We start from the raw sequence: 25,031 nt of genomic DNA, 5'->3' as shown, positions 1-25,031 counted from the left end.
TCATGACTGAAAAATTGAAAAGCACATTCCACCCCTCTTCCCTTCAAAACCTATTAATAGGAAGAGGAATTTTTGGTCAATTTTTTTTTTTTTTTTTTTGTCTTTTTGCCTTCCAGCTGCTGGGACTCTTGGGATCCCTCATGGAAGAGCTAAATCGGCTATTTAGGACAGGATTAGTTGCATTGATCTGGCTGTTTACAGAAGGATTTGCAGGGCATTGGAGTGTCTTTAATTTATGGAATTGATCCAAAACACCCATCCAGCAGTGGTTTGCCAGGCCTACAGGTACTTAAAACTCACAACACCTCCCTACTTTGCCTTATCATTGTATATTTAAATGCATTCATATATGCAGAAATCACAAAGATGAAGCTATCGCCATCCATCTACACTACACTGTGATGAAGAAACAAAGCAAAAAGATACCTTGAGGTGTGAGAAATACTGTAATTGGTGAGGGTATCTGGGTAATTGATAGGCTTATATGAATAAACAAACCAAAAACTAGGATGGCAAGTACCATGGGTCTAGAAGAAGAACACACAGACAGGGTAACGAATGAAAATCCAAAATAATTAATTCGGAATTCTTTGCATTACCAAAAATGTCCCCTCCAAAAGAAAATTGACAATTTACAATAGGTGGCAAAAGATGTTCCAATAGTTTTGATTTTGACAGAAGTGCAAAATGCTTTTTTTTTTTTTCTTTTTTTTTTTTTTTTTCTGAGCAGTGTTGAGCCATCTATATCATGAATATACTTTATAATGAATATATGCAAAATGTATTCAGGTAACCTTTGTATGACTGTAAGACTACTGAATTTTACAAGCTTCATTTGTGAATCAGACTGTGGTGTTTTTTTAGCCACCTTTCTGGGTCTTCCTTACCAATGTCCCTAATATGTTTTTCATTGAGAACAGCTGAAGGGGAAAAAAACCCACAAAACAAACAAACAAGCAAAAATCATCAAATGTCAAACAAACAAATAAAATCCAACCTAACAAGCCATGGCTGATGTGTGGAATTCAGAAAAGACAGTGGAATATGACCTTCCTTGTTAATATAGCTTCTTCTTATCTTGCAAAGGTGGAGGTGACAAGATCCCGTGCTGCTGTTGAACTGCTGCTGACATCTTAATTGTCTGATATTTTCCAGTGCCTTTTTTTTTTTTTTTTTTTTTTTTTGGTTCGGGAGTAAGACCTGGTAGCTTTTTCACATGTATAAAACACACTTGTGAGCTTAAGCTGGTGCCTGCTCAGATGCTCTTCTGGTGTTTCTGGTGGTTGTGTGCTCCAAGGGCACAAGCTAACTTGCATTGCCGTTCTGCTGCTTTGAATTAGAAGAGCGCAGAATTTCCTGGGGTTGTGCTGTCTTCTGCAAGGACAATCAAGAAATCTGTATTGGAAACATGGTGGAGTTACTCCCTGGTGTTTCCTTGGAAAACTCTTACTCTCCTCCAGCCATGATTGAATTCATTGTAGAAATAAATGCAACAAAATCCTTTTACAGAATCACAGAGTGGTTGAGGTTGGAACATCTGCAGATCATCTAGTCTAACCTCCTTGCTCAAACCAGATCCCCTAGAGGGCATCAATGTGTCCAGATGGCTCCTGAGAAGGAGACCCTACAGCCTCTCTGGGCAACCTGTCCCCATGCTCTGTCACCCTCCCAGGAAAGAAGTGCCCCAGTGCCTCCTCATGTTTAGCTGTGCTTCAGTTTGTGCTCGTTGCCTCTTGTTCTATCCGTGGTCACCACTTAAATGCAAGTAGCTGGCATCGTTTGAGATGCATCACTCTACAGTGGCCTCTCAAAGAGTGTGTGGGTGTCCTGTGGTTCAGTAAGTCACAAGGGATGGGATTAATTTGCTTACAGCTTACACAGGGGTTTCTTCAGCCTTTTCTGGTATCTACTCTATCATCTGAGATGTGGATGGGACTGGCAGGTGTACAGTTTGGTGAAAACCCCATGGGAGACAAATGTCCCCTGCAGTAGCAGTTGAAGGCTGGGTGGGATCAGCTGGTGCATCTCTGTTGCATCTCCTAACAAACCCAGGGACCAAATGTAGGTTTTTACCATAGGGAAGCTGAACCATTCCCCTGGCTGCACTGAGTTTTAGGAGATCAATAGGTTGATAAATTGATGTTAGAAAATCCTTCCCCAGGTGACCATGCAAACACATGGATTGGGACTGTTGGGGTCTATCAGGGTGTGGATGTGGCAGTGGTGAAGAGAGCTGGCAGGACTACAGTCCGGCAGAGGACACAGCCAGAGCTCTGCACAGCTTCTCGTGGAGAGACATCCTTTCTCTATGACCAGCTCTACAGAGGGGACCAGAATCAAGTTCCCTGGAATGTGACAGGCTGCAGGGGAAAATACCATTCTCCAGGCTGTGCCTGAAACACCAAACCATCAAAACACCTCTCCAGCTTGCTCTTGAGGGCTCGTGTCAATAGTCAATGTGCCTGGAAGTGCACTCCATGGTATTCAGACCCAAAGAGCAACCCTCCCTGGTGTTCCCCAAATGTTCTTGGTGAAGCTGTGGTGGGTCTCAAAAGGGTCTGAGTGGTAGATTATGAGGACGACATAGCAGCTTGGTAAAAGAAAGACATCTATGATTCAACTCATATTTACTTGAAAGACCAGCAGAGAGCCCCATTTCAAATGATTTGCGTTTTGGAAGGCAGTTGTCTTGTTTGAGGAGGGAGAAAAAAAATCTGCACAATATAGAAGTGTTGGGAAATGAATTCTCTGAGAGCCATATTCTGATTTAGAAAAATGAAAGGGTTATTTAAGTAAGGCTGGGGTTAGGAAAGCTTTGAGTGGATACCCTTATCTTAGGTATTTTAATGGGAATTTGGCATTCAAGTCCCTAAAATAGTTTGGAAAATCTCAGCCATGAGGCTGTACTTACAGACACCCAGTGTTATTTCTCCCAGACTGTGTGTGCATGTGTGTGTGCATATCCCTGCTTGTTAAATGCATTTTGCTATAAGCAATACTGATTCTTTGCACCTTGCCTGGAAAAGACCATTGTGTGATCTGGGACATGAACTCTCCCCTGCAGCTGTTATGATGATGGTCAATATCCCATATTGTTCCATCCTCATATCTAAATATAAACCAAGGCTTGCCTTTTGATGGACCACGGCACAACAAAAGCCAGGGGTGCCATCCAGCCTTAAAAAGAGTGATAGTCTGCAGCAGGTGAGCTGAGAAGGCGTCAGCACAGCCCTGGGGAGGCCAAAACCCATCACTGGGAACGGGACCGTAACCCAACCTCCCCCTTGCACACATACACGCGTGCAAACGCACACCAAAAATACTTGAGCCAGTGCCAGCCTCAGCCCCAAAATCCCCCAACTCTTTCCATTTAAGTGCTAATTCATTACAATGCCCTATCGGATGGCTCTAAAATAGCTGGGTAAATGTCTTGTCCTTTTATAGCAGGGGCCCTATTGTAAGCTCTGGCATGTGACAGGTCTAAGAGGGATGCAATGTGTGACTGCAGGAGACTGGACAGAGATAAAGACTTGTGTGCACTGGTGATTTATCCTGCAGCAGCCACCCCTTTCCTGTCTGTCTCCTTCTCTCCCTTCCTAAAGCAGCCCACCAGCAAGCCAGCATGCCCCCAAAGAAGCCTGAACCTAAGAAGGCTGAACCTAAGAAGGAAGAGCCCAAACCAGCACCTAAACCGGCAGAACCAGAACCCAAAAAAGAAGTTGAATTTAACCCAGCTTCTATCAAAGTATGTATCTTTTCACCTGGTAGGGGAGGAAGCAGCCAGGGCTGGGGGGGCTTGGGTTGGTGGTGATGCTGGTGGTGCATTCAGTGCTGTGAGATGACATTCACCCAAAATAGTGCTTGGTTTTGGGCAGAAAGTGGACAGTAAAGGTGATTGCCACAGGTAGAGAAGGAGTTGGAGCAAATTCACTGAGGGTTCTACTAAACGGAGAGCCCAAAAGCTGAATTTTGTTCGGTGTGAGGATGTCCAGACCTGTTTGTCCCTTCTAATACCCAAAGTAGCAAATTTAATTGCTTGCAAGTTTTGCTGGCCTTAATGGGGAACTTAATGTTCATCTGCAGGGAATATTATGGGTAGGTGCCAAGAAAGTTTGACTGTACTCAGGGCTGGCCATTGGTTAGCCACTGGCCTAGGACACATGGAGCGGGCTCAGAGCATTCACTGGATTCATTGCTGCCTTCCTGCAGTCCTTCGCTTTGGTAGACATCACCAACCTGAGGCTTCCTCAGTGTTTGTGTGTGTGTGTATGTGTTTTGGAAGTCAGAGAAACTCGGGCAAAATAACAGATTTCCCAAATGATCTGTTGTTTGCAGGGCCTGTCCCAAGGATTCCCCCAAAGGACATGAACCTTCTCCTTCTGCCCCTCCTTTAGCGCAGTCTGTACTGGAAAGAGCCACTGCTGGTCTCAGCAGGGCTTCCAGAGCTCTTGCTAACACATAGTGGCAAGATTACGTTTGCAAGGGTGTTTCTGAAACAGGTTTTTGACAGTATTTAGGCCACTACTCTAGTCCGTGGAAATCAGTCTCTGGGCTGCCTGCCTAACATTACTTTGCCTTTTCAGTGATTTACCCCTATGACAGGGAACTGCCAAAATGTAGGAAACTTCTCAGGTTTTGGGGTTGTGAATTAGGTAATTCAATTGAAATGAGGCTGGAGAGCTGTTTCCCTTTCAGCTGTTTTTAACCGTAATAATTGTCTCTTCAACAGGTAAGTCAGGGACACTTTTTTTTTGTGTGTAAAAAAAAAGAGGTTTCTCTCAAAGAATGAAGGAAAAAATGTAGCATATTCTTGTGAAAATAACCATGAAATGGACCATCGAAAAATGACGTCTTGATTTATAACAATGAAATAAGCAAATAAAGATCTAAAAATAACTAGTTCCCCATTGCTCCTTGTGCACCGCACACATTCACAGAGAATATCAGTAAACCCTGTGCATATCTTTAGGAATGGCTTTCCCATACTATTTGCACAGTAAATACCATGTGGCAGATAGACGCTGTGAAGCATGGTAAGATTTCTTTGCAAAGCAAAAGAAGTCCTTAAAGTTGGAGAAATTAAGGGGAGCTCTGCAGCATCTCACAGGTTTCTTTCTCATGCCCGGTGATGCCCGCATGTAAATCATAAGGACCTTGCAAACCTTTCAGTTTAAATATTTATAAATATTTAAGTAAACACCAGAAAGAAGAAGTCTCACTACCAGGAATTCTGTTTTGGGCAAGTTTTTGGAGTCTTGACATCAGCATCTGTGGGCTGTGAGCAGGACTTTCACTATGACCTTGGACAAGTTGTACATGGTGGTATGCAGATCTTTGTTACTGTCCCTGTACTTAACATTCCTGCACTGTAAAAGGAGGAGGGGGCAACTGCAATAACTTCTCTTAAAGGACACTGACACCTTCAGCTGGAATACCATGACTTTATGGCAATATTCACATAGGATATTATGACACTGTGGTATGAAGGGCAGCTAAGTCCAGTAAAGAGCTGAGCTGTAATAAATTAAAAAAAAAAAAAAAAAGGAATAAAAAAGATCACACACAAAAAATAGATATTCATCTTTGTAGTCACAGCAATTTAAAAATCATCAAATACGTTTTCATCCAAATAGGATTTGAAATCAATCCACGTCTGTGTTTTTGTTTTTTTTTTTTTGTTTTTTTTTTTTTTTTTTTTTTTACAAAAACTACTCATTCTACACAGTTATCCATCCAAATTATTATTTTTCCCTCCAGTACAATTTGAAACTATGGACTCTCTTAATGGTTTCTAAAGCACTAAAAAATATGTATTGATTTTCTAAAAAATAAGGAAATCCTGTACTCCCTTGATAATATCTCTTCATCTTTGTGGAGAGTATGCCATTACCTAGAATATACAGACTCAGACCAGGGAACACATTAGCAGATTCATGGTCTGGGGTTGGGGTATTTTTTTTCCCAAAACTCATAGCAAGGGGAGATGATATTCTCAAAAGAAATTTTCATGGGAATTTTCAATTAATTTTTTTTTTTTTCATCAAAAATGCTTTTGTTAAAATTGAAGCTTTTTGCTCACTGGGGCTGGGTCTGGCAAATATACTGCTTCCTGTTCCATAAACCTAGCTCTGGTGGAGCTCAGGCCATCTGGTGTAGATCAGAATACCTCCCTAGATCATTGTACAACATTTGAAAAAAAAAAAAAAAAAGAATTAATGAGATTTGAAGTTCTCCAAACATCCCATTTCTGCATTCCAGAGTGAAACTGGTTCAACTCAGTCTATCACTAAAAACATAAAGAGAAACAAACTTATGTCAAAACAAAATGTTAAAAGTGATCAAAATCTGTGTTTTGATGTAAAGGTCTCAATTATCAATATTCATTCTCAGACATTATTTTGCAATTTTATTTTTGGAGTTTTAAACTTTTTTTTTTTTTTTATTGATTTTAGAGACTAAAAAGTCTCAAAACTATAATATTTCCATGTAAGCGTAAAATACTTCTCATTTAATTTTACCTCACTTTTGCAGTATGCTGTCATGACAATGGTCCATCAGCCTGATTTTGCACTCCAGAATCATATAAGATTCTCCCGTCTTTTCTTTTGGTGTTTCTTGGTCAAGATTAGGGTCTGTATTGGGATCTGAGTTAACCTAGATGTGGGGTACCTTTAAGTAAGTAGCATTATTCTAAAGTTTTATTGTAAAGATTTTAACTCAACATCTCCATAGGACTTGATTTAATACTTACAATTTTTTTTTAATAGATGGGATGTGATTAAATGTTGCTCGAAACTCACAGAAAAGTGGATTTATTTGTTTGCTTATTTGTTTGTTTGGTTTTCCATTTTTTTTTTTTTATTTTTTTTTTTTTCTGTAAGAGTTTGGCTGAATTTGTGGGAATGCTTTTTTTTAAGAAAGTGTTTAACTAGAACAGCCTCTGAGCTTCACTTTGGAGAACAGATTGTCCTTGGGAGATTCTGTAGCAAGAGGATTGTCGTTTCCATATAGGTATCCTTCATTCCCAACTGAAGGCTGTCTAGGGGGGCACATGTTGCCAGAACTAAATTCTTCTCTCCTGAAATCAATTAGGCTGACACAAAACTGGAAAAATCTTTTAATGCACTGAACACAAAAAATGGGAAAGACCGTTGCAAAGTAGGTCATTGACCCTAAATGTCATCTATAACCAGCAGAGAAAAACTCTCTAAAGGCTTGTTGTTTGCCTTCATGCTCAGCACCTATATTGGTATGGATTGGATGCTGATCCATTAAAGGAGGGGATGAAACAGGTAGCTGGGTGCCAACATTTCAGCAACCAAAGTTAGCTGAGGTGAAATGTTCCCAAAGTTCTGGGTACAAAGAGGTCACACAGAGACAGCTGGCCTGTGTGAGAATCTGGAAGGAGCACTGCTTGCTATACAGAGTTAACCTTAACAGCCACGTTGTCCTGTGCCATTACTTGATATGCTTATTGTAGCAGCATGCAGTAATATGGGTGCCTGGGGAAAAAACAGTCAGAGCTTATTTTTGTGGAGCACTGGTCTTGGAGCCTCGTGAAACCTGGTCCCCTCGAGATGCTCTGCAGGCTTCCGAACATCTGCAGGGACAGTCAAAAATAAAAGGGTCTTTTTCTGCAAGAAAAAATGTAAGGGCATCTGGGATGGGAAATAAGCAGGCAAATGGCATTTCAACAACAAATGCCCTTCTAGGTGGGATTGTCAGAGCAGTTTGTGTACATGGCTGAAGAATCTGTTTGAGGCTAAAGTGACTGCAAGGACTATATTCCAGAGTAAGTATGAACACAGGAGAAATTTATGAGTTAGCAGTGAACATATGTGTGAGAAGGGCTTAGAGATGGGGGGAATTAAAAAGCAAGAGTTACTTTGTGCCTAAAAAGGATTTAGTTTGTGGGGTAAATATGTTGTATTGCTGTGCAAGAGAAAGAAAACAAATGGCTCTCTTTAAAATGTGGTTGTATTAAAGAAATTCAGTTTATGGGAGTAATATCTGAATTACTGAATATCTGAATGTGACTACAAGGAAGACAGTGCTGCATGTGACACCTTTGTGTTTGTGGGGAGGCACGCCTATAAGTCACAGGTTTTGTAGGCATGTTTCTGGGGCATTTGTGTATGCAATCAGCAGTTGTGGTGCACATGCCCTGATTTTCTGTATATTTATAGTTTAAGAGTGGTTTTGAGTGTAGCTCTGGAGGAAGAAGGATTTTTTGTGTGTAAATAAGAGTCCCCAGCTTCTGTATGAGGCTCAGCAACAGGTAAACTCATGGCTGACTGGTGGCAGGAGTGCAGGGTGCTTTGTAACACAGATCCTTAGAAAGCATGATACAACAGGGCTTACACTGGAAAGGGGGGGCCTTTTCTTGCTAGAAAAAAAATAAATAATAATTATTGGGCCCAAGGTAAGACAGGCATGATTAAAATTTTAGCATATTGATGAACCTCTTCCCTCTGCTGTCCCTGAGCCACCCGTGTAGCACAGCAATTGCTGTGGGGCCCATTTCTCATAGTCTTTGAGGAAATGATGCTCTGAGACATAATGAAGGCATCCAGCTAATAAGGACACGTCTGATTCAGAAGAAAATCTGCCTGGATATCCCACATAGCGTACCTGCACCATGTCCAGATTGTAAGGTGAAATAATGTTATGTTACAGTAAGACACAGGGAAGATGCAGTCTTGGTCACTTTGAAACCTTTTAGGATGTCTGAAGATCACATTGGGAATTTGGCCAAGTTTTTCTGGAGAAAGAAGTGGGAACTCTGTCCATGTGCATGCCTAAGCCGCCAAGATCAGGCATCGAGTCAGCTGTACGTGGCCTCCACATGGGCTCTACCTCCCAACACCCTCTCATCTTTCTCGCTCTCCAACCTATTTTTCCCCTCGGTTTCATTCCTCACAGGTGTTACATATTCCCATTGTCATCACCACTGTTATTATTGGCCTGCAGTGCATCTCAGTAGAACTACTTTTAGAGAGCAATTTCCCTCCTGTGCTTGCATATTTGAAGGTTTCTGAAGTGGGCAGACACCTGCCAGGCTAAACTTAGCCCGTGCTGGGCCTCTTTCTCTCCCAGTGGTTTCTTCTGAGCCTTTCAAGCACAGAGAAATTTGAGCAGTGAGCTTTGAGGAGGCCCCAGGCCAAAATGACTGAAAGTTCAGCAAAGACAAAAGACCCCATTGCAAACTCCTGGGAGTCAGTGGGAAGTTTTTACTTTCGATTTTTTATGGGATTTTCCTCTGACTCACCGTTCTTGCTGTGGACCAGTGCTCTGGCAAGGTGTGAGAACTTTTGCAAGTTTATTGTGATTTATTTTTAATTTAGTGTGCTGCACATGCCTCCTAGGCATGGGCTCTAAAATTGCATTGATCTGGCAGATACCTTCAGACGCAGAGAGACAAACTCCTTTTCAGCATAACAATGACACAAACTCCCCTAGCTCTAGAATAATATTTCACATGCCACTTATTGTAAATAACAGATATTTTTCTTAGGATAGAATGAGTCTTTATTTGAAAATTGAAGTCAAGGCTGACTTCTAGTGAGGAAATCTGGACTTTTAGCATAGATGAGATATCTCTCAGCTGGTTGTAGTGAAGAAAAAAGAGCTCCAGCCTGAAAGCTTTGGCTGCATAAGTTTGTTACTATCTTAAACACAGGAGCTTAATAAACAATTCATGTAAGTGCAGAGAGTCACTGGAAAATGTGATTGAGTCGTTAAAAATTTTCCATGACTAACAGGTACCCTCATTTCCCTCTTGCACAAGAACATTAAGGAACCAAAGTGCCCAGATATCTTTGTGATGGGCACAAGAATGAGAAAAGAATAAATTCTACTCAACTCTACTCAAACCCCAGCTGGGCAGGGTGTTCTGTCCTGCTCAGCCTATACCAAATGGAAATATGAGGGTGAGTGAGGAAGGCCAAAGGTTCTGACATGATCTTTTAACATTTAATATCACTGAGTGTCTCTAGTTATACAGCTATCTACTTTAGTTATACAGTTAGCTAATTTATGAGTTTAAGATTATTTAATGATCTGATTTGACATTCTGTATTCTGATTTTGATCTGGATGTGCTCTACTGAGCCCAAAGATTTTGGTTAGGGGAAAGCATTTTGAGTCCAATAAGAAAGAAAGTTTTAAAAAGTGCATTTATCTGCCATATTTCAGGCATCTACAAGTTAAATATACAAGACGGAGCTAGTTTCTTCAGGCTCCCATTAAAGAGAAAGAGACAGTTACAGAAGTTCATTAATTTCACCCTAAAATTGCCATACAGCTCAGCAGATTTGGTTTTCTGCAGGTTTGGGAACTTTTCCATTGTATAGACTTTGGCTGGTGAATGTTCTCTGTTCTACCCGAGACTCTGCTCCAAAAGAAATGATGGACCAACTCCAAAATCCTGTCTCTGGGCTGCCCAGGAAAGAGAATTAGATCCTCAGGATCCTGAACTCTCTTTACCATGTCTGAAAGAAAATCCCACATCCTCCCAATCCATCATCCCTATGAAGCTGTGGGGAATCCAATTTCAGTACCAGTGGTTCTTCCTAGGAAAGATCTGAGCTGGGGACTTCAGCTCACGTTGGGCAGCAGTTCCTGCAGGTGGGAACTGGAAGGGGATCATCCTCCTGGAGGGGTTTCCTCTCCTCTGGGACAGCTGAGGTCCATGGCATGGGACTTTCCCTCTATAAACGACACTTTCTCCCATTCTGCCTTGTTCCTGCTGCATAGCAGGAGGCTCAGAGGTGTGCCATTGGTGATGCACGAGGAGCTGAAGCTCAGCCAGAGGTTGCTGTCAGGACTGTCAGCAGCCTTTGTTCCCTCTCCAGAACCTCCTCAGCTGTGAGGATCTGTTGGAAGCAGCTACTTCAAGCTTTTTCTCAAGAGTCAGTGGCTGAGACACCCTGCCGTGTACACAAAACCAGGTGCTGTTCACGCTTATAATGCTCCAGTAGCAATTTCTTTAAGCCCTCCTGGATGGACCCCACTGATAAGCATAGTTAAAATGCCATGCTGCCATAGCACACTTCTAAAGACAGCTCTGCTCTTTTATTCTCTCCTTTATTTATCACAGTCTGTCACTCTGGAAGCATGGGACATTCCCAGCCTGACTTGCCATTGTGGGGCAGCTTTTAATATCACAGAGAGCACCTTTCTCCCTTCTGTCCCTCCCTTTGGAGCAGCTGGCCCAGGTTGACATGAATTTGGCAGCTTGCTTTGCAGAAGTGCAGCAGTGCCTGAAAGGCAAATGGGATATTTAAACATTAGGAAACAATTTGTGGCCTTGACCTGGTGAAATGTTGCATTGGATGGCAGGATGGGGGGATGACTCAAGTCCCTGTGGCTGGGGGCATCCCCAATGGGCAGGGTGCAGAACTGTGCAATGGCAGGTTTTGAAGGGCTGTGATGGGAAAACAAGGGAAAGGGAATCAGATCAGGTGGAAAAAGAGACTGTGAGATCAGCAGGTGGAGAGGGAAGGTGATCTGGAGGATAGAGCCTTGGTTCATCCTCCGTCTTTCTTGCAGACCATGGCAGATCATGGCTCACTCATCAAATACCTGCTCGTGCCTTGGTTCCCCTGGAGAGAAATGGAGGATGATAATCACATTTTGTCCCTTATGGTTTTTCAGCCTGTATACAGGAGATGTTCCTCACCAGCTGCTAGCAAAACGCTGTCTTGAACTAGAAGGGTGAAGAAATAGACATTGAGGAAGCATGCACTCGTATGCAGCAAAAGGGTTTCTTTGTGGTGTATTCCACTCATTCTTAAGGCCAAAACCAAACAGCTCTGGAAATTGAAGTTGCTTTCCAGATGGATTTTCTGGGCCAGTGAAAGTCTGGCTATCTCTGTGTATCTCTCTTGTTCGCAGAGCTGGGCGACGTTTCTCGTAAAAATGTTTTTCGGGGAGATTTGGCAAGTGCAGTTTGGTGGCACTGGAGTGTTTTGCAAACACACACAGATTTTTGCAAAGGGTTTTCAAAAGAATATGAAAAGGATCAAGAAAATTACCAGTTTCAGCTTTTTTAGTTAATCCCCTGTTTAGATTCTTTTGATCTGAAGCAGCTACTAATTTTAGAGGGCTCTTTCCTTTGTATATATATAAAAAAATACCCAGAAATTTTTAATGGTTGAAATTACTACAATTTGGGCAAAAGGGAACATTTTGACCAATCTGGAATATTTTTTTCTCCCTCATTTCCAACTAAAACTGTCATCAAGTAAAACACAAAACCAAAAGCTGTTTTCATTCTTAATGAAAAAGAATTTTTCCCTGAAAAATTGGAAATTGCTCAGTGGCACCCTAAAATACATAGTAGTATGATTTAAAAAAAATATAAAAATAAAGATTCTGGGCAGTTTCCCCTTCCAAGTCTTTGTTGTGCAGCTGCCAAACAATAATTTTTCTGCAATGTCTGAAGTCTGTGGCAGAGAGAAGTACAAATCCAAACCTGTAAACAGCTTGGCCTTATCTAAGGGATATTCAGATGAAAACCTGTCAAGTTTCATATACTCTTTTTAAAATTTGAAGTAACTCAGAGTTGCAGCATTAGTGAATCTCTGGGCCTTAGCAGTAAAACGTGCAGCTTTCTGAGTCTGTATCTGGATCGCTGAGTGCCAGGAGCACAGTAGAATTTTTTGAACATGGCTTTTTTTGTATCTTGTGAAAATAAGACGATTTTTTTTTGTAGAGGGTGTTAACCACCAAAAACTAAAAGTAAGCTTTTCTGCAAACGTGGCTAGAGGTGTTTTTTTCTCACCTCCCTTCACATTTCCCCCTGTACCCCTGCATGTTCCAGTTCTCTCTGTCTGTGCACTCCTCATGTCTGTGCGCCCCTGGTCTCCCTGCAGCATTCCCCAGCCTTTAGGCATGCAAATGCCCCTCAGAACTGAGCCAAGCCAAGAGCAGGTTTGAAAGGCTTTGCACTGCCCTCAGCAGGGTGGTTTAAATGCAGTTACTATTTTTCTGGTTCGTTTTGTCTTTTCAGTCGTTATCTCAGACCAACTAGGACACGAGAGCTGTTTATTTCTGATATTCCCCCAAATGTACTTTACAGCTTCTCAAAAGGATGGGTTGGGAGAATAATAAATAAGCCCTGTTTGGACAGCTTCTGGGGTTTTCAAGTGTTTCTGTAGCAGGTCCTGACCTAGAAAGCCCTCGTGGCAATGCATCCTGCCACAGAAATTTATCTTCTGAGATCTCAGCCAGGGTGTTTGTCTGTTTCTCCAGCACGTGGCGTGGATAAGGGCTCTGTGAGCTTGTTTGCACAGTCTATAGCTGGGCAGGTCTTGTGCTCTGGGTGTTTGCCTACGGTGGGAACAGGGGGAGAGCCACCCGACCCAGCAGCCTGGCCATCGTCCCTCCCAACGGTGCCTCCCAGCTTTGCCTTTTTCTCTCTGGTCCTTTTCCTCTCTCCAATCTGCCCCTGGATAGCAGGGAGTTATTAAAAGCACACTCTGGATACGGAGCAGCTCTGTAATAAGATCTGCATTTCTCACATAACTGCTAAACCTCAATCAATATGGTTTTAATCACCATTTGTGTAACGTGCAATAACTATTAAATTTAAATTAAATGCACAGCTCAGAGCATGGAGAAGGCCCTGGCCAAAGTGCTAACTTTTCCCAAGTTGCTGGAAAGCTGGACTGTAGAGACAGATTATTTATTTCTCTCGTAAACCAGCTAAATCTTAACTTGGAGAAGGGAGAAAAATGTTAAGAGTAGCTGGGGTGGAGGCAGGGAGGAGAGTAGCTCTTAACAAAAACTTTGGTTTTCTCCTAACTTTTGCGAGGATGTTAGCATTCAGGCAGCAGTGCCCAGGTGGACTTTGCCCTGGTGTCAGTGCTGATAGGATGGAAAACACCCATTAGTGACCAAAAAAATATCATTCCCTGCAGGAAGCGAAGCCTCACAAGTCATGAGATGGGCTGAGGACATGACTAAGTGATGAGTGGCTGCCTTCCCTCCTGGTCCTGCACCCGTCCCTTCCCAGGGGCAGGCTGGTGACTGCACTGTTCCCAAAGTGTCATGAAGTCCCTGCCGTGCTGGCCAAGGGCAACGAGTCTCTAAAGATGCCTACAAAGAGCCTTAGCCAAACACTCCCAGTGTGGGTGGCTGAAATGCAGCTCCCTGATTGAAGAGCCCTTAAAAATCATTGTGCACGCCCCAGCGGTGCCCCTGGGAGCAGTCACCTTGGATAGAGACCTATCCCTTCACTTCTACACTCCAGCAGCTAATGGAGATAGCGATAATTACAGCTCTGAGACAGATTTCTGTGAAGGGCTTGGAGGTGTTAGAAGAGTGCAGGTGATGCAAATACCTAAAAGCTGATACAGAGCTCTTCCCCACGGCAGCAGGACAAGGCAGTGTATCTACACTGATTTTCCATCAGAGGCATGCACTCGGTGCCTGATCTGGACTAGCCCAAAGTGGGGAGACCAATTAGCTCTGCACAAAGCCCAGAAGCATAGGAAATTCTGCTTCTCCATGCACATGGCTTCAGCCCAAGCCAGCGCCCACCTCGCTGCACAGGCACTGGCACTTTGGGTCCCAAAGCACCCCAGCCCCCTCTAAAAGCTGTAGTGGCTCTGAATGGCTTCAAACTATGGAGCTTTCTGATGTCAGACTAATAGCAAGCTCCTCCACCTTCATCCTCTTTCCTCCCACAGCTCCTGGGCTAGTTTGTTTGCTTAGACTGCGCTGTAAGGTTTCCAAATAGCAAAAGGATTGGTTAAAGCTCAGGTATTATTAAAAACAGCAATAACAAAGCAATGTCAAAGCATATTTCCTAACAATATTTCATTTTATATATATATGTATAAAATTATCATATGCTGGCAGTAGAAAGAAGTGGAAAGAAATATGGGAAAGGAAATAGATGTAATATTAGTAGAGGGGCAATGCCAATATAATCGCCAGCATTTTTTTTTACTCTTAAGCAAATTTCCTTCTTGAACTTAATTTCACATTACATTGTACGCATTCATCTTACATGGCATTGTTCCCTCCCCTGTCCTATCTGCAATCTGAATCCTAAAAAAAAAAAAGCAGCCGGGGAGAAGAGGGATGTGCTGATTTATCCCAGATCAATACCTGGGTTTTACTTTTTGAAAAATCTGTGTTGGCTTCTACCGAGAGATTGGGCATTTTTATTTATTTATTTATTTATTTTTTTAAGCACAGCTGGAAAAAATGCTTGCCAAGGGAGATGCTCGCCTCTGGATCTGGATTTATGGTGGTCCCTTATAAATGATCATCCCTCACTTCTGTTTTTCTCTGGTGGCTCAGGAGTTAATGTGTGTGTCTGGTTGATAATGTGAGCTGTGCATACTTTACTTGCATGTGGTATGTACGTATATACATACATGCTATATGCATGTATGCATAAGCATATATACATGACAGAAATGAGGGTGTGCATATATATGCCTGTGTATATTCATATATACATATAAATTGATACACACATACATGCAAACATATATGTAGAAGAGCAAATGTTTACATCCATTTATGCCCCTGTGCAATTCGTATTCTTTCTCCAAATGCCCATTCCATGTGTAAGCACAAACCATACCTGCAAGGTGCCTGCATGGTCAGTTTGGAGACCAGTGCCCCCTCTCCAGCCCTCCAACAGGTGTAGGAGAGCCATATCCTGGGGCCTGATCCATGCTGTGAAAGCTGTTTGCTCCAGCAAATTAATGCATCCAAAGCCCAGAATAGAAACAGAAACAATCCATCAATTGTGTTTTCTGGGAAGCAGCAGAACATCCCAGCCACTGGGCAGACGTGGGTGAAATATCTCCTGCGAGAAGCCTGTTCCTGTGAACAGCCTTAGAAAAACAAACTGGTTTATGAGCCACCCAGCCTTAACAAAACAGCACCGGGGAGCAAGGAGATAAAAACAGGCTCACCAAGAACCCGGCTATGGTTAAGAGCAGCCTGACAATAACCACTGAATGTTTGAAAAAAAAATAATAAAATGTCGGTAAGGAAAATAACTTTTCACTGTTTGTGGCTGGTGCTGACTGGTAGGTAACAGTCATAGCCTGGCAAGGGGTAAAAGTGCTGTTTCTCTATGATTTAATGATTGCACAAAGAAACTACCCCAAATGCCCCCCCCCATCTGTCTGTAAATGAAATGTCATCGTGTGCCGTGCTGCTTGGTGACAGCACTTTATAAACACTGCCTCTTGCGCACAGGCTTGACTGCATCCAACGTCATCGCCTCCTCCACCAGGCAAGAGGTGGCTGCAGTGGGTCCCAAAGGGCATCTGGGTCTGAGGCTGGGGAACCTTCACAGGTCTCATGGGTCTCGAATGAAACTCTGCTGCAAAGCCCCAAGAAAACAGCCATGGGTCAGAGCACTTGTTAATGCGATCAGATCTTGGACCTTGACACTGCCGCAAGTGGACTTAAAAAAAAAAGAAAAAAAAAGAAAGCAAAACAAAACTTTTGAAACATCAACTCCAATTGTGGTTGTAGGAAACTTCAGACTTGGCTTCTTTCTGTGTAAGTTAATAAACCTCTAAATCAAGCAAAGGACCCCAGCAGACTGCAGTGAATTGAAAAGAAAACAACTCGTGGTGATGAGAGGGAGAAGGGAAGGGTTTCTCCCTCTTCCTTTTTTCAATCAGAATTTCAAATTTCGATTGAAGGTCAGGCTTCAAAATTTCCATCCTCTTGACCAGCCCCCAGCTGGGGCTCAGCTTTTCAGACTGGAGCTCCCTGGCGATGCTGGGGTCGGGCAGGAACATCCAGTACGGCTGCGGTTGCACCGCGAGATCAGAGCACGCTATGATTTATATTTTTTTCATCTCACAATGAATAATGTCCTGTTTCAGAAAATAATTTAAAAAAAAAAAAAAAAAGAGAGAGAAAAACAACTCCCCCCACCCCCAGCATGAAGCCAAGTGGATCCCACTGACAGATTAGTTTGCGCTCATGGATTTGCTACGGGGAACTTTGGGCCCGTTTGAAACTGGGGCTGAGTTACAGTGTGATTATTTTGGGAGCGGTATGCACGCTGCGCCTGCCAGCTTCGAGAAACAAAAGTTGAACTCTCCCCGCTGCCAGTGTGTTATCGCAATGAGTGTCTGGCAGAGGTGGCTTAATCCTATTTTTTTCAGGACAGTTTCAGGGCAAGGAGTGCGGTGTTTTAAAGGGGTCCAGCTGCCGTTTGACTTTGCAGGAGCTGCAAGGATATGGGGATGGACTGCATTTGCTGGGGGCTGGAGGCTGGTGGCATCCCATCCCTGTGCCAATAGCAGGGGAAAAAATGACACCTGGAGAGTTCAAGCAATGAGCTCTGGGGCTGAGAGTTGTTTGCAACGTGTTGCTGTATGAGCTGGAGCATTAGTACGAGCATGGTATGGTGATGTCGGGGGAAACCTCAATATTTGCTACCCAAGACACCAAGGCTTTTCTGCTTGTGCCACCGGGCTGCCAAAGCCTGCCAGACAAGACCTTGGAGGATGAAAAACATGATAGATAGTTGTGGTGGCCAATGCTGCTGGTGGAGGTACTTTGCCAAGGCTATTTATGTCTGAAGAGGAAGGGTTTCAGCTTCCACCTCCAAGCCCAACTCCTGGGCTTCCAGGAGACTTTGCCTTGAAGGCGCCTTTCTGCTACTTCTTGCCCTAGACCCATCAAGATCCTTTCGTTTAGGCCAGCAGAAGGCCTCCCATGGCCTCATCCACTACAAGCATGACTGGTGTGTCAATCAGCAACGGCGAGGGCTTACACAACCGTGTCATCTGAGAGGAAAAATGGTTCAGCAAAGGGTGCTTGTTTTCAGGCTTGGTGGGGGAATTAAAATATTAGAAGAAAACAGCTTGGATTTTCAGGAGGAGGTTTCAGTGACACAAGAAAAACCCACAAAAATTCTCATTTGGCAACTCGAAATGAGTTTGTTCAGCCTGAAAAGAATTGTTTTGGTAGGGCCTGGAGTAATCTAGTGTGGGGGACTGGGATTTAGTTTTACGTGAAATATGCCACTTCAATATAAAAATGCTTGAATTAAAAAATAAAAGGAAAAGAAAAACCTGCCAATATTTACAAGAGAAAAACATTTGATTTGGGAATGAAAGCCAAGGAAAAAGGCTGTTATCTTAAAATAATAAGAGTAATAATAATAATAATAATGCTTCCTTTTTTTTTTCTCTCTCTCTCTCTCTCTTTTTTTTTTTTTTTTTCCTTACTTAAGCTGTTTACGAAACTAAATACAGAAGTTTTTGACTCTTCCTGGACATTTTTCCAACCTATCGTATCCACCAAATAAATTGTCTGTTGACTGCTTTTACTTGCCCTCTTTGAGACCTTCCATCTTAAGGTGCTTTTACTGTAAGGGGTACAAATGCAGTGCTGACCCAGAATTAAGTGGGGAATGGGGGAATCTACCTGTCTCCATGCCTGTTGTGTTGGGAGATGGGCCTATTTCCTCATTGCCAAGGAGGTTTGAGGGTCTGAAGCCCCCAGGAATTGTTGTAATGATGTCCACGAGCCGCATCCTTGGGACTTTTCCCCATTAGAGACCCAACCCAAGAGCTACTGTCTACTGCAAGCAGACAGTGCAGGCAAAGTCTGACCTCCTTTACACCCCAAGCTCCCCTCCAGGATTTAACAGAGGGTATTTTTTAGCTTTTATAATTTCTTATACAGTTGAGAACATCTGAACAAACATCTGCTGGTGAGGCTGGTGAAGGGGGGGCTGCAGAGAAGGCGGGAGGCCAGCTGTCAGTAAATGGCTGGAGAATCTAAAAACCATGGAGCTACAGGGAGAACAGTCAGTCTACAAAATGTTTTATATTTCTGGTGCTGCCGGTTGCCAGAAGCTGTCTCTGTTCTCCAGAGCATCTGTGTCATTCTCTTGTTGAGGCTCTGGAATTTCCCCTTGCGCTCTGGAAAACTGCGGCAACGCATTCCCCATCCAAAAAAAAAAAAAAAAAAAAAAGAACTATCAATTTATAGGCTGCTGCCAGATTTGGAAGAGAACGGTGGCTGGAAAGTGCCCTGCTCATTAAACCCAAAAAGGTATTTACAGGAAACAAAGAAATGAGGAGGATATGATGTCCTGAGAGGGGACTGCCACCCAGAGCTCTGGCTCAGGCAGAGGACACAGGGCATCAGCACCAAAGGGAGAGCTGCTCTGAGTCACTGCATGGGACAAAGCTGAACCCATGCTCTGCAGACATCTCAGGCTGTGGTTCCTCACTCAGCAGGGATTCAGAGCACCACACTCTGGCAGAGTAGATTTAGTGTGAGCTACAGAAGTTCAGGGTTGTGTTGTAATTCCTTCCTCGTGGAGGAGCCACATGGGTTCCCCAAATCGACCTCTCAGCATGGCTGCACTGCTGATCTCTTGTCTCTCTGTAACCCTTCATCCTCCCATCACTTTTAGTGTCATGCACTTACCTCAGCTTCCCTTCTCCAACTCTGTAACAGCTCTGAGCATCTCATGGAGTGACTCTGAGACCCAAACCAGTGCTTCCTAATCCCAAACCAGACACTGCTCCTCACACAAGGCCTCTATATACACTTCCAGAGGTAATAAAAAGCCACGGCAGACCTCATCCAGATTTATTTCAGGCTGAAATAGGGACCTTAAAGCCATAAAGTCTGCTGAAAGTATAGTAGCAAAAGTTGTGGTATAACGCTCTATTTTTTCAGCTCTTAGGAAACCCAGATAAAAGAAAGATTCGAGGTAACCATATTCTGTCAGATAAAAGTGTGTGCTGGAGACAAATGTGGTTTTGTACTTCCTTATGTGGCAGCATCCTCTGCATGACCTTGATTAAGACTTTCGCTCATTTTTCCTGATCTTAAAGTAAATAACATATTTTTTTTGATTGAAAATCTTTACCTGTTCAGCTACAGATAAATGTTAATTTCTATCCTAACTTCATTTTCATTATCAGTGTAGCTAGATATTGTAAAAGGTCAACTGTTCAGCTCTTGAACTCCAAAAAATATATTTTCTGCCATTCAAAAAACAAAACAAAAACAAACAAACAAAGAAAAACAAACAAACAAACAGCTAATTTCAGGTCAACCTGAAGCTATTTCTCTTCTGAAATCATTAGGGACCAACCATAAAACTGCAGAGAGTGTGGGTAGTATTTTATGTTTGGGCTTCTATCCTGCAAAACTTTCAATGTTAACCCTCCCCCATGGAGACCAAGTGGATCTGGTACTGTCCAGGGTCACAGCTCATGTCCTGATCAAGTGTCTATGCTGTGTGATGCATCCTTACCCACCAGACCATAAGCAGAAAAGAAACAAACAAAAAAGTCCTTGGGAAGCCTGTGAACTAAATGTAGACGTACCAAAAGAGTTTCAGAAGCCAGAGATGATGAGAAATCAGGAGTGGCTAGAAAAAAAAAGCAAGGGAATGAGACTTGACCGTGTGTCAAGGTTTGTCCACGGACAGTGGAGGAGTTTATGTACGTTGTAATTGCTCTATGCATAAGTGACGGGAGAGAGTACAATGGAGATGATGTGTATTAATAGGTTTAAAAGGTCTTAGTGGAAAAAACCCCACATGCTTATGAAATACAAATGCAATCTCAACACAATGATACTGATCTTGATGGTCTTCTGGGCCTCTTTCCATCTGCTGCATTTCTGCTTCCTAAATCGGCCTCCCAAAAGCACAATAATAATAATAAAAATAAATAAATCAAAAAAAAAAAAAAGAACACTTTTCCTTCTCCAAAAGTATCTCTGCCACAGCTAAGTACAAACCTTTCTGTTTGTATTGGGATTCCTCAGAGTGCCATGAAACAAGAAGAACATTGCTTTATTTTTCTGGAGGGGCTCTTTTCTTGCATTGTCTAAATACCTCTCCCCAGATAACCTCTCGGATGTTGGTTAGCAATGGTTTTATTAATAGGACTTCTTTCAAACTTAGCTATTACTGGCTTGTCATGCACAGAGTTATGTGTTTGATTGAGATACTGTGGGTTTATAAAAAAAAGTCCCCGAGATAAGAAGCTGTGAATGACGTTTGTGGCGCCAACGGGTGCACTTATCCTTCTTGGTCTCTCTGGGACAAAAACAGCTTAATGTCATTGTTTAGGCAAAGGGGACAGGAGCATTAAGGCCATAGCTGATGCCACTGGTGACCAGGTAATGAAGCCAAGATTGGTAAAACGTCAGGGAAACTGGCATAACAATTGGTATGAAAAGGATTTAATTCTGTTGCCCGGTTTCTGCATGGAACATGAAACACAGTCCCCAGATCAGGGCAGGGGACAAGAGGAAAGGGGCCGGCAGTCAGCAGCTCTGCCTCTGATGGTGTGGGTGCTTGGCATTCATTTAGAATGTCTTTGCCCTGAAACCACATTGGCGAACAGAAAAAAAAAAATGCCAGAGGAAACTTAACTCTTCTGTAGTGTCAGCATTTTAAAAGCAAGCAAACAAACAAACAATCAAGCCCCCAAGGGCGGTCATCCTAGTTTACATCCAATGAACTGGAAAATGTGAAGCCTATCTGGGAAAGCGAAGTCACACTTAGTCTTTTGCAGCCTCCAGCTTTGGGTGAAGATGGATATGCTGTTGTCTGAGCTGCTGTGAAGCTGGGTACATGCCTGGGGAGATGGGTGGGACTGGGCATCAGAGCTACTGGTGGGGGCTTTCACCAGATAGCATGCCTGCTGCAATAGACCAGCAGAAGCAGAGCTGCCTCTGAGCAGGGATATGGGGCCACTGTCTGTGGCTGCAACGCACTGGGGGTCCTTTGTCCACTGATTATCTTAATCTGACCCCATTTTTACAGCCTGTCTTCTGGATGTCTCTTGTCTGGGGTCTTTGGGCAGTGGCCTTGCATACATAAGAGCCGAGCCTTTGCTGTTACTGCATGGAGATGGCTTTGGTCTTGTGTGCTCCACTCCGTTCTGAGGGAGAGGAGAGGGAAAACCAAACCATCTTCAATCTAAATATAGCCCGACTTCATTCCATCCGTTCTCAATGATACCTTGTGGCCAGCTAAATGATGACTTGCCTTTCCCTTCAACTCCATGGTGGTATGTGCTGAGAGGGGAGAAAATAGCAGCAGCCACCACCCACACATCTCTGCAGCTTTCTTGAGAGGAAGCCGTGTCTGGGTGGTAGGTCTGGACAAACTCTTTGCCACTGCCCTATCAGCTGTCACGCATGGTCCTCCAGCTCTGAGTGGTGTTTTGCTAGGGGCTGTGATTAGAGGTGAGGCATGCTCAGCCTTTCAGCTCAAGCCTTCCCTTTGATCCAGCCATGGGAATTTGCAGGCATCTATTTTATTTATTTATTTATTTTTCCACTCTGGCAGTTTCTCTTAGCTTGCAGCCTGCCAAAGGGCCAGCTCATGCTGGGTGGGATTCACCAGATCAGGAAAGGACATCTCCCTCTGTGCTCTTTTTGTCCTCCTTGTAGAACTGATTGATCCGCTCAGAGAAAATGAGGGCATGATTCATCTCCTCCCCAAACACACACCTAAAGCAAGTCTGATCACCCCCTTGAAGTGTCCATTCCTCTCTGCTGGTATAAATGGAACGTGAGATGGCTGATACTTCTCTCTGACTACATCTAAGTGCAGCTGAGATGAATTCTTCCCCAGAAACAATCCATCACAGTGATTTAAATATGAATTGCCAACAGCTCTGGCCTTGTTTTACCCACAAGGGCTATTGATGCCTAAATAAACTCAATATGCAATTAGATTCAGTCAAATTCTCAAAGATTTATATAATTAGACACACTGATTGCAAGGCCATCTGCTGACAATGCACATGTATAAATGTGTTTCCAAATGGGCATTTACTTCTAATTAAAATGAGGTGTGTGGATTTGGGATAGGTGATTATAATCTTCATGAAAAAAAATAAAATAGTGTGAATCCATGTGTGTGTTAGAAAAAGAAAGAGCATCACTATTCTTTTGGGGACTCCTTGCTAGTGTTTCCTAAATGCTTCCTTCACAGAATCACAGAATCACAGAATCACAGAATCTCTAGGTTGGAAGAGACCTCAAGATCATCGAGTCCAACCTCTGACCTAACACTAACAGTCCCCACTAAACCATATCCCTAAGTTCTACATCTAAACGTCTTTTGAAGACTTCCAGGGATGGTGACTCAACCACCTCCCTGGGCAGCCTGTTCCAATGTCTAACAACCCTTTCAGTAAAGAAATTCTTCCTAACATCTAACCTAAAACTCCCCTGGCGCAACTTTAGCCCATTCCCCCTCGTCCTGTCACCAGGCACATGGGAGAACAGGCCAACCCCCATCTCGCTAGAGCCTCCTTTAATATACTTATACAGAGTGATAAGGTCACCCCTGAGCCTCCTTTTCTCTAGGCTGAACAAGCCCAGCTCCTTCAGCCGCTCCTCATAGGACTTGCTCTCCAGGCCCCTCACCAGCTTCGTCGCCCTTCTCTGGACCCGCTCAAGCACCTCGATGTCCTTCTTGTAGTGAGGGGCCCAGAACTGAACACAGTACTCGAGGTGCGGCCTCACCAGAGCCGAGTACAGGGGGACGATCACCTCCCTAGCCCTGCTGGTCACAGTGTTTCTGATACAAGCCAGGATGCCGTTGGCCTTCTTGGCCACCTGAGCACACTGCTGGCTCATATTCAGCCGACTGTCCACCATCACTCCCAGGTCCTTCTCTGCCTGGCAGCTCTCCAGCCATTCCTCTCCCAGCCTGTAGCTCTTCTTGGGGTTATTGCGCCCCAGGTGCAGGACCCGGCACTTGGCCTTGTTAAACTTCATACAGTTGACCTCAGCCCATCGGTGCAGCCTATCCAGATCCTCCTGCAGAGCCTTCCTACCCTCAAGCAGATTGACACACGCACCTAGCTTGGTGTCATCTGCAAACTTACTGAGGGTGCACTCAATGCCCTCATCCAGATCATTGATGAAGATGTTAAAGAGGACCGGCCCCAGCACCGAGCCCTGGGGGACGCCACTAGTGACTGGCCTCCAACTGGACTTGGCTCCATTTACCACAACTCTTCCAGACAGCCTCCTGGCTGCTTCTTAGGCAACTATGTTATTAATTGGATTTTGTTCAAGGTAAATTGTGACCGAGAATTGCAAACAAAGTGATAATCCCCTGAATGAGCTAGTTCAGATAAGAACGGAACGGGGCAGGCACAAAAGCAGTGGTCTGGTTTTCAACAATTGCGGGATTAGTCATGAATCTTGTCTTCCAAGACCACCAGATGTTTTCTTGTTTTTCTTCTCCTGAACCAGAATATGCTCAGAAACACTATGGCACGGAAAGATAGGCAGGGCTGGGAGGGAATATGCGTGGGTCCAGGGGATTAGAGCTGTTTCGGTGCTTAAATGAGTTACCTAAGTAATTGTCTTCTGCCATTTTATATCAAGACAGATGAAACCAGTAAATCTCTCTGCACCAAATACCCTGTCTTCAATAGTGGCCATCCCTAGCTACTCCAGCAGCTGATGCAGGATACCGTGCAAGAGGGTCAGGGAACTTCTCAGCCACCAATCATGACAAAAAAATAAGAGCTGCCTGGAAGGAGATCCCCATCAGCACAGAGTTACTCACTGGGTGATGTTATGTATGGGTAGAGTGAGTTTGGGGCTGTCTGCAGCTGCCCAGTAGATACTCATTTTGTCCTATCCTATAAGTGCTAGAGCTCCTTGTGCGGCTCAGGGTATCTGGAGACAAAAAACCACCTGGGAGCTGTCCACAGAGACCCTGGTGGAAGAAAGAAATCACAGAATAATAGAATCATAGAATATCCTGGTTTAGAATTGGTGTTGCCATGCCATGTCACGGATGTCCTGGCATCAGGAATAGAGAGCTACAGCAGTTCCACCCTTTAAGAGTGAGAAATCCCAACTAAATGACGAAGGGTTGTGTCACGTTGTATTTCACTTTGAGTGAAGAATGAAATTTCCACTACGATGCTGGCTGCTTTGCTGGCAAAGAATAAAATATGGTATTAAACAATGAGAGGTGGACAGCTCCAAAAAGAAAAGTAGATCCCCAATATATTTATATGT

General features: G+C 43.5%; 1 protein-coding gene across 2 annotated transcripts in view; it reads left to right on the top strand.

Moving 5' to 3' along the window:
• The first annotated feature begins 3,506 nt into the window (after positions 1 to 3,506).
• Positions 3,507 to 25,031, top strand: part of MYL3 (myosin light chain 3) — a 57,405-nt gene continuing 35,880 nt past the window's right edge. The window contains exon 1 of one of the 2 annotated variants that reach the window (XM_072033942.1): positions 3,507 to 3,745. In XM_072033942.1, coding sequence (XP_071890043.1) covers positions 3,623 to 3,745 — 123 coding nt within the window. In that variant the 5' untranslated portion in view covers positions 3,507 to 3,622. The remainder of the gene's footprint in view (positions 3,746 to 25,031) is intronic. The other variant, XM_005023309.6, reaches the window with a different exon arrangement.

This window comes from Anas platyrhynchos, chromosome 2 (genome assembly GCF_047663525.1).
Source record: "Anas platyrhynchos isolate ZD024472 breed Pekin duck chromosome 2, IASCAAS_PekinDuck_T2T, whole genome shotgun sequence".
Lineage (NCBI taxonomy): Eukaryota > Metazoa > Chordata > Aves > Anseriformes > Anatidae > Anas > Anas platyrhynchos.
This window is presented reverse-complemented; position numbering and strand designations above follow the sequence as displayed.